The sequence below is a fragment of the Lygodium microphyllum genome, chromosome 19 (genome assembly GCF_053477565.2).
Source record: "Lygodium microphyllum isolate KBCC chromosome 19, Lygodium_microphyllum_v1.1.10, whole genome shotgun sequence".
Classification (NCBI taxonomy): Eukaryota; Viridiplantae; Streptophyta; class Polypodiopsida; order Schizaeales; family Lygodiaceae; genus Lygodium; species Lygodium microphyllum.
This window is the reverse complement of record NC_141153.1, coordinates 21,391,457-21,404,644: the sequence shown is the minus strand read 5'-3', so window position 1 is coordinate 21,404,644 and position 13,188 is coordinate 21,391,457. Positions and strand designations below refer to the sequence as shown.

At 42.5% G+C, this 13,188-nt stretch overlaps 1 protein-coding gene across 1 annotated transcript in view; it reads right to left on the bottom strand.

The window, feature by feature from the left end:
* The window catches only part of LOC148019642 (Homeodomain-like superfamily protein), a 95,843-nt gene extending 85,133 nt beyond the window's left edge, over positions 1 to 10,710 (bottom strand). Inside the window, exons 1-3 of the mRNA XM_087699747.1 lie at positions 10,432 to 10,710; positions 10,130 to 10,278; positions 9,831 to 9,985 (exon numbers count right to left, since the gene is read on the bottom strand). Coding sequence (XP_087555873.1) covers positions 9,831 to 9,985; positions 10,130 to 10,184 — 210 coding nt within the window. The 5' untranslated portion in view covers positions 10,185 to 10,278; positions 10,432 to 10,710. The remainder of the gene's footprint in view (positions 1 to 9,830; positions 9,986 to 10,129; positions 10,279 to 10,431) is intronic.
* Between the last annotated feature and the right edge of the window lie 2,478 nt (positions 10,711 to 13,188).

Below are 13,188 nucleotides of genomic sequence, written 5' to 3'. Positions count from 1 at the left end.
GGTGCATCATAAACTATGTAGCCCAAAAGGGAGAGGTGGCACAACGAGTGCCTGGGGATAGACACATATACTCCAACAAGGTAGGGAGCAAAGGTCCATGGCGGCAAGCATCAATGGGGGTGCGGGTGATACCGGAAGAGGAGCACCCAATGGTCTATCCATCTGCCTAGGGAGAAGTCATAGCATCAGAGTGTCAACCTGTAAAAGTGTGGGTGGGTGGGAGAGGAAGAGGGGGGTATCTCTGTCTCTTGGGGATGTAGCAGAAATGAAGGGGGAATCAATAGATGATGCTAAACCCACAACCTGTCTTTGCCTTCTTTGATGAATAAAACTTTGGCTCTTTGAGCTCCTACGCTATGATACCATGTCAAAAATAATAGATATGCTCTGATATCATGTCAAAATAAGCGACAGTACAAAGAGACACTAGGGTTTGCGGGAGTAACACAGTGTGTACGGCAAAAAATGAGAGAGAATAGGAACTCAAAAACACAAGAACACGGTGATGATGCACTGAATCATGCTATGAGAATAAAAGGTGATACAACGGAGCGGAAGCTCAAAAGATAACTGCACTATCCTATCTGAATTAGGTAACAACACTTGTAGGAAGTGAAGGGAGCAAAATGCAGTTCTCCGGACAGTGGGCTATCGAAGTAATCACTATAAGGTGAAAGACAGCTATCGAGGAAGCAAACTGCAGTCCTCCGATGCCATCAAAGATGTGGAAGATGATCATCAACTGTCAAGGGAGCAAGCCGCAGTCCTTTGATGCCAAGGAGTGACCTAGGCATCAAAATGCAAATCCCAGAGTGTCAAAGCTGTCAAACACAAGGAGAGCAGCCCAGATGTTGACGCCAGGTGGATATTGATAACGCCAGCTGATGGAGGATAAACCGGGCTGCAAAAACGCAAGTCCCAGCGACCTCTCTAATAGATGAGTGATTCTAGCTGATGGAGGAGAAGTCAGGTTGCAAAAACACACGTCCCAACAGCCCCTATAATAAACGAGTGAAGCCAGGCGATGGAGGAGGAGCCAGGCTGCAAAAACGTAGGTCCCAATAGCCCCTGTGATAAACGAGTGATGCCAAGTGATGGAGAAGAAGCTAGGCTACAAAAACGTTAGTCCCAACAGCACCTATGATGGACAAGTGATAAAATCACTGATGCTCAATAATGGAGACCGTCACCAAAGGCTAGGATGCTGACGCTAAGGTGGAGATGACAACGCCAAGCAAGGAGAAGATCTCCACATTGGAAGCGCAGGTGAAGGTGGAGCCTAATGGAAAAGGGTGCTGACGCCAAGTGAAAGATGCTCCAAACGCAAGGCCTGATGCTGAAATAGGCCGCATGAAGCAAAAGAGAAAGGGTAAAGGCAGCCATGAGCCACGAACCGCAATGTTGTCCTAAAGGTTGAAGGAATATGAGGGCAATGGAAGGGGCTGGTGAGAGAAGTCAAGGGTGTCTGATGACAAAGGAAGAGGCGTGAAGAATGACTCGAGTGATGAGGTGATGAAGAATGAATGATGTGACTATCTATTTATAGGCATAAGCTATCTAGGGTGACGCACTATTGTGTGGGCACCCACTAAAAAAGTAGCCTGATAAAGTGACCAAAATGTGGACACCATCCCTTTTTGGAGTTGTCGATGCAAAACCCTAAATGAAGTGTGTAAACTCAGCAACGTAATCTTGGCATGGTATGGAAGCCAGAGGCGCTTAGAGAGCCATGAAGATCCTCTGCATGTTGCAAAAGGCAAAGACAAGTTGCAGTTCAGCATCATCTTCTAATTCCCTACTTATTTCCACTACATCATCAGCATATATCATTCTCTTCTTCTCCGTCCCACCCTCCCATTTCCAAGTTGGCACACCAGTACCATGGCTTCTCCCCCATCAAATGGAAAGTCTACTGGGTGCTTCTAGACAAAAATGGTCATATCACCAAAGATTGTCGACTTTCACCTTTGCTCCCCACACTACTGAAGCACACGTATCTACCACCAAGCACTCCTAGTGCCACATCCCCCTTTTGGGCCACAGAGATTGTTTTGTATTGGCTATCATACTCAAGGCAATAAGACACATCCGATGGGTACTAAGTCCTTACGAGCAAATAGAGGATGATCAAGCACCACGACCTCCTAGAGACCACTGCAATGTGCTATAGAGGTTTCCCCCACCTGCTTTCAAGTCCAATGGCTTCCACAGCCACAGCCTATGATTTTGCAATTCGCTTCACCAAGAGACAATCATCATTGGATACAATCTTCTCGTCAATCCGCTCCTTTGAGAGACAGAGACTATTCAACTTCTTCCTCTCCTTCGGCTCCACAGTCTGCTCCACTAAGAGATAGTGACTATTGTCCACCCTTAGCTCCTCAAGAGCTTCCTATTTCCTCACCTCCCATGTATTGCTCCACGAACACCAACTCCAATGTGGGCATCGAGAAGATTCTCTATGATACCCCTCCCTTCACTCCCTGCTCTACTCACATTCAAGAGGCTATCTCTAGGAGCTACCTAGCTTCTATTCCAACGGAGCCCCAAATACCTTCTTCAACACCACCGACAGCATTTCCTTCGTCTTTCGATGTTTCACAGACTGGATCCATGAGTTTTTTTATTCCCTCTCTCTCCACGGGGGATTCCATGGGGGATTCAGAGGGGGCTTGTATTTCTTCCAAAGGGAATCCCATTCCTTCAACTTTAGAGGGGGTCCCTACTGATCCTGCGGTTTTTCACACCCATTGTCAAAAGCCCTTTACCTTCTTGGGACAGTTGACATCTCCATGCCATTTCACCCATTGATTCCTTTTCCTCTTACTTCCCAATGATACCTAGGATCTACAGGTTCTTCCTAGTTTAGGGCTTTGGATGTTTCAGTCATGGATTGATAGCTAGGCCTGTTAGCAATCATGTGTCTTCTGTGGTCATCTCGTACCTGTGAGCCTCAGTCTAAGTTAGATGAGAACATTAGGAGCTTTGACATTGTCTTTGTTTGTCGGTTTATGTATTTTAGACACTTTAGATGAAGCGCACATTAGTGCATTTCTTTTTGTGCACTTTTGGCCATTATTTTAGTGGTTTGATGTAACCAATCTTCCTCCTCGAATAGTGTGGTAAATAACCTGATTAAGCACTATTTACAGTAATTAACAAATTCACAAAACTGAAAAGTACACTTTACCATATAATCTTGGACATTGGACACCCTATTGGCCCCGAAAGTGACGCCCTTTCGTTATTTATTTAACTTAATTAAAGAAGAAGTTGATGTACAATGGGATTCTCCCAATCCCTTTCGCTATTTCAACTCCCCTTGCTGTTCAAAACGACCAGCAAGTCTTTAATTTGATTTGCCCCTTGATTCAAGCAATCAATTGGTCTTCACCCGCTTTGATGGAGATGGAAAATGCCCCAAATTCAATTATTTGTTGGTCCCTCCACTTGAATAGGCTAAAAACAACTTCAACCCTGTTGAACTCAAGTCTTGGAGCTTCCAATTTTTGGCATGCTTCGCAAGGCTGCTGCTAAACCCTAATTTCTGCTTTACAAATTAGGGTTTACAGCAGAGAAATCTGAAATTTCTCAACCTCTAGTAATCTCAATACTGTAATCTTTGGAGCAAGGCTGTAGAAAGGTTGGGAGATGAGAGAGAATGCTAAGGAGAGAGAAATTCAGACTTTCTTCACGAAGAACTGAAGAAAATTTGTCATTTACTACTATTGTCTTGTCTCAATAGCTTGTACATGCTAAGAATTGAAGAAAATCGGTCATTTACTACTGTTTTCTTGTCTCAACAGCCTATAGATGCTGTCACCTGCTGTTGATTGGTATTCTCCTACCCCTGGCTACCAAAAAGGTCCTCCAATGTCTGTAAATCAGACCAGTAGCATCTCCTCCCTCTCTCTTGCAGGCGAAATACACTAAAAATACCTCTCTCCAGCCTCTAAAGACATTTTTCAGTCTTGCTTGGGCATTTTTTACAAGTGGTAACCTTACCAAATGGTTTTTCCAACATTATCCATAATTAAATATTAATTTTCAGTCTTTAAATACTAAAAATTAATCTAATATTATTTCGGTGCCCTGAAAAATAATCTAACTGGCCAATAATTAAATTGGCTAGGCAACTTCCATTCTCGAGTGCCTGCGCCATCTTTGACCATCAAATTGGTATTAGGTACCATTAAACGCCACTTCTCTAGTGTCACCAACTAAGACTTATAGCCAAATAAATGACCTAGGCCAACAATTGGCACCAAATACCACCAAGTATCTATGCAACATAACTTATAGCAACTTTTGCCTTTGGCATGCCGTGATTTCCTCGAGTCTCGGGCTCGAAAATTTACTCTAACCCCAATTACACCTTACATGTGCAACATTCACTTAACCATGTGATTAAAAATTAATCCACATGTTAAGTGAGGTTTCAAAAATACATGTCCTCATGATATTTAACCACATTTAGGGTTTTCCCTCTTTTTTGCCTATATATAGGCAGCCCGCCCTCCCACTTTCATTATCCATCATTGATCCTTCGTGATTAGGTAGCCCTCCTGATTCTCTCATCCCCCTACTACAGTCTAGCACCCACACTAATACGTAGAGCTGCGTGTTGGGGCTGACTGTTGCAGCCTTGTACCTTCAACCATTGCAATCACATTGTTCCTTCTCTCTCTGGCATTCTCTTTGTCTCCTCTCCACATTCACTTTCCTTTTTCCATTGCACACTCTCACTTAGTATCAGAGCTATGCATGGGAGCAGCAGATCTTGAAGAGGAGCACTCTGTTCGAGGTAGTTTATTACTGCTGGGTGGCTCTGTCTGCAGGTTCTAACCTGCATTTGTAGCAGGTTACCAGCCTCAGCTTTGCGTTTCTGGCTTACTAGGCAGGGCTGTATCACAGGTCTGAGCGGGCCTTATCAGCAACACTCAGGCAGGCTTTTCCAGGCAGTCAGTCCCTTTCTCAGCTGGGCGTAACCTATTTATTGGCAATCATAGTCTGCATTTTCCATCATAGGGTTGTCTTCTCCCACCTGCCGGCACCTCCGCACGCTGGACAGTCAGACAGGCTCAATTTTTCTACTGTGATTCTTATTGGGCACTCTCTTTGCTAGGTGGCCTCTTTCATGTGTGGGCGACAGGTTTTTGACCTGCTTTGACTGCATTTACTGCAGCCATCTCTGCATTTTGTAGATCTGCCCCTTCAGCTCAGCATTGAGTCGTCCCTCCTACCTCAGATACTCCCCGTCTCCATCAATCTTTTCTGATTTATCAGTTGACATACCCCGTACAGGTGGAGGGCCTTTCTAGTTGCAGCACCTTCTTTGTTTTCTTGTGGGTATTTCTTGAAGGACAGATATGGCTGACATGTATGCTATGGGGGATCGTGTGGTTCACGATCATTCAAACCAACCACCATCTTATTACTCTTTCCCATTATATTCTTCCGAGGCTTCTAATCCCCACTTGGCATTGATAGCATCTCCTGAACAAATGGCAGCCCTACCCTCTCTCTCCGCATGCGACAAGTTGGATGGGACAAACTACCCTCTATGGTCATGCCACGTGGAGTGTCTCCTCAACAACAATGACCTTTGGGATTTTGTTTCTGTCCTTATTCCTCGTCCTATCATGGATCCTCATGACGGTGTGACCAAGAATTCAACAGCTTTATGGGATCTCTTGAAAGCCAAAGCCCGCTCTTTTCTCTTTCTGAGGTGTAAAAACTCTGCACTTGTGCATATGAGACATATCCGCACTGCTACAGAGATTTGGAGGAGATTGGCATCCCTCTTCCGAATCTAGACATTTGGGCATCAGTTATCTCTTGAGTTGAAGCTACAACAGCTCTCTATCGCAAATTCCCCTACAATGAGGGATCACATCAACAAGATGGAGGAGATTTGGGATGATTCTAAGCAGCCTTGGCTCATTGACGGTGGTGCCTTGAGTCATATCACTCTTCACGATGATTTGTTACAGGCTCTCTGTTCGTCACTTCTGGTGACATTTCTTTGGTGCCTGTCGATGGTGTTGGCACCTTGCCTCTATTGTCCAACAATCCATCGAGCTCCATTTTTTATGCCCTACATGTTCTTGACTTGGGCTTTCCTCTCCTCTTAGTTTCTAGCCTTCCTAGACTTGAGACTTGCATTGTCTTCACCAACGCCATTTTTGTTGGGGATTCTTCTACAAGAGCCACCTTTGTGACAGGTTCGCCAGAGCATGGGCTCTCTATGCCCCATTCCCCTTCCATTGTGCATGGCCCTCCGAGGCAGCTTTCTATAGCTACACCTGTTCCTAATTATGCATCATCTATTCCACAAGTTTCATCCCATCCCCCACCATCTCCTCTGGTGATTTCCATCCCTTTCAATAGGGGAGGATATTGGTGATGTGGCTATGGCTTTCTTGGCCCTTCATGTTTCAGAGAGGGCTTCCCAAGATTGTGAGGAGTTTCTTCACGATTTTCCGTCTCCTTTGAGCCTTTCTTTTATGTATCCATCCCTTTTCTTCGTCATCAAGCCCCATCCCTTGCTACTTGGTCCTTGGTCCCTATTGTTTCTATGCAGCTTACATCACCTTCGATAGTTCCTAGCTATCGCCTCCTAGTTGGGTTGGAGCCTTGGCTCACCCATTCTCGACTTAAGGTTTTTTAAGAGATCTGTTCAAGGCCCCTCCGTTTCCGTTGCCGTTTAGTGGCCTTCCGTTTGATTGGATTTTTATATGGAGAGGGGCCGTGCTCCTTGGCTCGCTTTCTTCCTTGACAAACTTCATCAGTATTGGCACTCTTCCTGCGACCCTCAACTCCGCATCTCCTTTGGCCTTCCACCACATCCAAGATCTGAAAGGAGGTATTAGCAATCATGTGTGTCTTGTGTGGTCATCTCCCGCCTATGAGCCTTTGTCCGAGTCAAACGAGGATATTAGGAGCTTTGGCATTGTCTTTGTCTATCGGTTTATGTGCTTTTAGATGCTTTACGGAGGGCACATTAGTGAATTTCTTTTTGTGCACTTTTGACCATTATTTTAGTGGTTTGACCAAATTTAGGGTTCCCTCTTTTTCGCCTATATATAGGCAACCTATCCTCCCATGTTCATTATCCATCATTGATTCTTTGTGATCAATCAACCCTCGTTCTCTCATCCCCCTACTACCATCTGGAGACAACACTAACGCATAGAGCTGTGTGTTGGGGCTGACTATTGCAACCTTGTACCTTCAGCCATTGCAGTCACATTGTTCCATCTCTTTCTTGCGTTCTCTTTGTCTCATCTCCATGCTTACTTTCCTCTTTCCGTTGCATATGCTCATAAGGCCTACAAATACCTTCCGGCATGGAGTAACAAAGCTTGTGGCTTCTCTCTTGAGGTTGAGTTTCAAGTTCTATCAGCTCATCATGTCTATTACTCTTCACTAAAGGTTACCTAACAGGTGGAATACGAGGATTTCCGAGTTGCTCTTCTTCTCTCTCTCCCCTTTTTTGTGCTCCTTTTTGGAGCCTAAGAGGTGGTGTTAAGAAACCATATCATTTGGTACTATTTCCCTCCATTTCTATGTTTTGTTTCCATGGAATACGAGGATTTCCGAGTTGCTCTTCTTCTCTCTCTCCCCTTTTTTGTGCTCCTTTTTGGGCCTAAGAGGTGGTGTTGAGAAACCATATCATTTGGTACTATTTCCCTCTATTTTTGGGCCTAAGAGGTAGTGTTGAGAAACCATATCATTTGGAACTATTTCCCTCCATTTCTATATTTTGTTTCCATGGAATATGAGGATTTCCAAGTTGCTCTTCTTCTCTCTCTCCCCTTTTTTGTGCTCCTTTTTGGGCCTAAGAGGTGGTGTTGAGAAACCATATCATTTGGTATCAATTCCCTCCATTTCTATGTTTTGTTTCCATTCACAACCCCAAAAAGGCTTTCTAGGTGCCTTTTGACAGAGTCAAGGTACCACATGAGAGACTTCAATGGGCAACACTCTAGACAGTCTATGCCCATATATATGACACTGACTCAACCAATTTCACCCCCCACGCTCTTTCCTTCCGACATTCTCTCTCCAATACTACTCACACCCCTCTAGAGGACATTGCCGTTTGTGGTCAGCTTCCACTTTCTTCATCTCTCCCTACACCAAGCTCCCCATCTTCCACACCTTCCAAGCTGTGTTTTTGGCTACTGATTCTCTTCCTCCACCTGGCGACCATCTCCACTATCTGGCATCAAATTATACATGCATTTTTTGCTACAAATTCTCATTCTCCACCTGGTGACCATCATCTCCGTTTGGCCTCACCAAGCACCCACGTTTTTGCTTCCAAATCACCTCTCTCTACCTAATGACAATGCTCTCCACCTCGCATCAGCTCTTAAGCTGTGTTTCACAATCTAACACCTCCCTAGCATTAGAGACGGCTTCAACAATCACCTGCTACCTCAAATACCTGCATTTTTACATTTCTTACACCACTAAGGATTGGATTTCCTCGTCTAGCACACATCCTGTTGATCCTCATTGCTCATGATCTTCTTCCTTGACTCCAAGAGCATCAAAGGACTGTGTTCTACTATAAAGGCAAGTAGTACATTGATTTGTGGATAATGGGACGATTATATTTAGCAAATCTATAGTTAGACACGGGACGATTATATTTAACAAATCCATAGTTAGGCACGGGACTGCTACACCTTTGTCCACTAGCATGGTTAAAGTAAGCGCATAGAAGTTAGCATTAGTTTATTTAGCAAAAGTCATACCTTCTGGCATTAGGAATAACATTCCACACTCCTACCTTTTGGAAGCTCCAAGAATGTATCGCATATGAAAAAAATCTAGTAGAATTTAGTACATTGTCTAATGATTGTTGTTCTTTCTTTATAATTCAAATATTGTTGGAGATTGTGTGGATAATGTTTTGGATAGACTAAATTCCCACATCCACTCCTTCCTCTTTCTCTCTTACACTCCAGCCGTTGTAGCTCACATTGAGCATTTGACAATTGCTAGAGAGATATGGCTAGAATTAGACTAGTTGTACAATGGAATGACCATTACGCAACAAATGTCTCTAAAGGCAAAATTGTGGATGTTAAACCTGTCCAAATCCGCTTCCATGTATGTCAATGAGCTTTGGCAATTGCAAATGTAGATCGAAAACACAAAGAAGGTGATTACCTCGAAGGGCATGGCAATAATCTTTTGCAATTACCACCCCAATCTAGTGCTTTCTATTTCACCTTGATTGCTTCAAGGCAGAGAAATACCCTTAAGTGCGAGAAGTTGGTTCCAATGGTCATGGACTAGGAGGAACAACTCAAAAGTTAGAGAACGCTTCCAAGTTGGAGGAGTTGATAGGATAGCCTTCCCAACAAAAGGGGAAGCACAGAGGTTGGAAATTTGATTTGACTCACCAATTTAGACCTGACCTTTCCTACCCTACAGCTATTCTTGCACAATAATTTAATGCACCTACAGCATCTATTGGAGTAGTATCATTTTGGCACTTACAAGTTTGGATTGCATTTCGGTCGGGGACTAAAATTGCAAGATTCACCAATTCTAATTGAGCTGGCAACCGGATACCCGGAGATCACATTGTGGGTACATGTTTTTCTATCAGTTCATGATAGACTGGCTGAAGTGCTTGCTGGTCTAATCGTAGAATTAGGATTTACTGAAGAAGAAAGAGAGAGAAAACCTGGTCATGAGCTATTGATTCACATCCAGCCTTGGCACAATCCAACTATTATCAAATTACATTGTCAACAATATCAAAAGGACCACAGCTTACTTTGTTGGATATAAAACATAAGCATCCTTACCTTTACCCCTGCATCAGGCACTTGACCTTGGATGCGCTCTGCAGCATCCACTCGTGGTGCTGAATGCACAGTGTTTGCAGGAGTAGGTGGATGTGCCCCTGCTCCTTTTCTAACTCGAGGCCTTGCCTTGGGTTGGAATGCCCCTTGCCTTACCACTGTCCATGTCCCCCCCCCCCCCACCGGCCACAAAAAGAAGAAAAAAAAAATTCACAAATTTCTAGAGGCAAGCCACTTTTTTGAGCAATAGGAACACAACTGAGAATGTGGGGAGAGAACTATGTCCTCTGTTTTCTTCTCACCTGACACTGCTTCTTCTTCTGTTTGCGTATCCAATATCTCCAAGGAGGAGAACATTGTTACTGGTATGCTTGATCGTTTTAGCTTTTCTCCCGGGAGGGTCACTTGGTTAGCCCAACATCAATATTATGTCCGGTAATATGTGTTCAATCTGCCATTCAATAGAGAAAAAGAGTTTCAGGAAGGTGTACACATGCACGCGCGCGCGCGCACACCCACACCCTCTCTCTCTCTCTCTCTCTCTCTCTCTCTCGCGCATCTCTATGTGCATCTTTAATAGATACGGTAATAGTCGTCGCCTTACCTCGACATGATAGTGAGAAGCTTGCCAGTTTATCCTTCTGGGAAGCTGGCTACGCGTGTCAATGAGAGTTGCGTTCGCTCAACCTTTTGAAGAGCGGTGGTCGTGACTCAGGCCTGAATGCGTGACCCTTCGCTGTCCACGAGTGATAAGGAGCTTGCGGAAGCTGTAGATTTGACGCTTACTAGATTCTACATGGTGCTTGTCTCGTCTTGCAGGTGTGTGGGTCGCCCGTACGAGAGAGAGAGAGAGAGAGAGGAGAAGAAGTATGACTTGTACGTGGTATATTTTGGTCTGTGAGAGAGAGCGAGAGTTGCGATTTGAGAAAGAAAAAGAAAAAAAGGACATTAATATTAAGGTCTTAACAAACGTTTTATCATTAACACCAATCGATAATATTGTCATAGCTTACTCAATAACTCCTTAATTCCTCACCCAATGGCTTCGCTTTAGTACATGGTGATGGGATTTTTTTAAATATTTTTTCCCCTTACTCCCTTAAAAGATTCATATGCTGTGAAAAGAAAAAAATATGAAAAGCAAACACCTTCAAAAGTGGATCATACAAACACTAAATAAAAGCGGACAAAGCATGATAGCACAAGAGCATGCCAAGTGCGTACTAATTAATTGCAATGTTAGTAGATTGCGATTGTGATGTTAATATTGTTAGTAGATCACGATTGCAACGTTAGTAGTAATATTAGTATATTGCAAAAGTATTGGTAATTAATTAGTGCAATGTTAGTAGTACTAATTGAAGCTATTAAATTGCAATACAATGCAAAGTGGAGTTGGCAAAGTTAGTTTGTGATGTGATGTGAAGTGAAGTGAAGTGAAGCTAGTGATGTTAGTAGTAGCCATATTAGTAGATTGCAAAAGTATAAGTAATTAATTAAGTAATGCAATGTTAGTAGTACCAATTAAAGTTATTAAATTGCAATTTGAAGTGAAGTTAGTAAATTTAGTTACTTAATGTGATGATCAATGCAGTGTAAGCTATTAAATTGTGATGTTGCGATGTTAGATGTTAGAGTAAATTGTGATGTTGGATGTACATTTATTAGTTACTAATTAATTAATAAGTTAGTTCAAAATTATAGTTGTCAAGGAGAGGGCTGAGAGGTGAGAGAAAGAAGAGTAGAAGAGAGCGAAGAGTGACGAGAAGAGAGAAATACTAGAAAGATAGAAAATAAGAGAGAGAAGCCATGAAAGCTCTGAACAAGGAAGTGAGGTGAGAGATAGTAATTGTATTATGATCAAATATGGCTAAAATTATGTTACACCTTGTATACCTATGTCAGTGTGACAAGGTATTATTAATAACTCTCTCTCACTTACACACGTATTCCTAGCTTCTTACAATTCATTCTTGCCCAAAGGTTTTTGCCCATAAAAACAAAGGTAGAGTGGCCAAAGACAAATGAAATAGAGTACTACTCTAATTTCATCTATACAAAAGATATGATGGGAATCAAATAGTAAAGAGTTAGTTTACTGAAAGCAAGACATTAAGGGAAGCCTCTACCATATACATAATCTGGATGTCTTCAAGAAGAATTGGAGCCTTCAAATCTTCAAAAAATAACCACTGTAAAGAGTAGATAGATTGTTGTAAAAAACAAGTCATGCTGATGAAAATTACCATAACTTTTGATAGAAGTACCCAAATAGAGCATGCCAGATATCAAAATGTAGCTACTAAAGAGTATTTTGACCCTATGTAGGTGGTTGAATTCTGAAAATTAGGTAGAACAAAAGCTATTCTAAAATAGACTGTTGTCCAGACCTTGTTTAAAGTACAACTGGATCCCATATGACTATTCTTAGCCACCACCATTAATGTATCATGTAGGTAGGGAAACTCGTCCAAGATAGAATTTGCCCTCCAAGGAGCTTCCTCAATTGATAAACCCTTCCACTTAATCAAATACTCAATGATAGAGCGAGAACAAAGCTTCTTTTCATGTTGACCTATAACCTCCTCAAGAATATACTAAATAAGTCCTTCTTCATCCATAGGAGGCAACTCATCAACTATTTCCACCTGAGTACCATAAAAGGGTTTGAGTTGACTAACATGGAAGATGTTATGAATCTTAGTGGAAGAGGGAAGTTCCAATCAATATGCCAAGTCTCCAATATGCTTCAAGATCTTGTGGTGCCCATAAAACCTATGAGCAAGTTTGTTGTTAGAGCCATCCCTTAGATTATAATATTGAGACTTGGGTACTTTCAAGAGAACTAACTCTCCCTCTTGGAACTCCAAAGGTTGCCTCTTCTCATTAGAATAAACCTTTATCTAATATTGAGCTTTTCTAAGATTCATCTTACATTGTTGAAGAAGGGAATGCATTCTTTGTAATTCCTCCTTTTCATGAGGGTTAATCTTCTCACTAAAAAAAACTCTAGGTAAGGGTACCTTGTAGCCATAGATAGGCTTCTTGTAATTCATCAATCCAATCACCATGTAACTCAATCATAGCTGAAACTTGACATGCCCACATTCTAGAGAGAGAATCAACCAACACATTGTCTTTGTTCCTTGTATAAGTGATGTCAAAATCATAAATTTGCAAGGTAGTTACCCACCTGCACTGCTTAGGGAAAAGCTTTGACTGAGTAGAGAAGTGCTTTAGGACCCTGTGATCACTTTGAACTCTAAACTAGTTGCCGTATAAATAATGGTGTCATTTTTTAATTGCATATAGAATAGTCAACATCTCTTAGTCATAGGCATTTACAGCCATCTCTTTATCT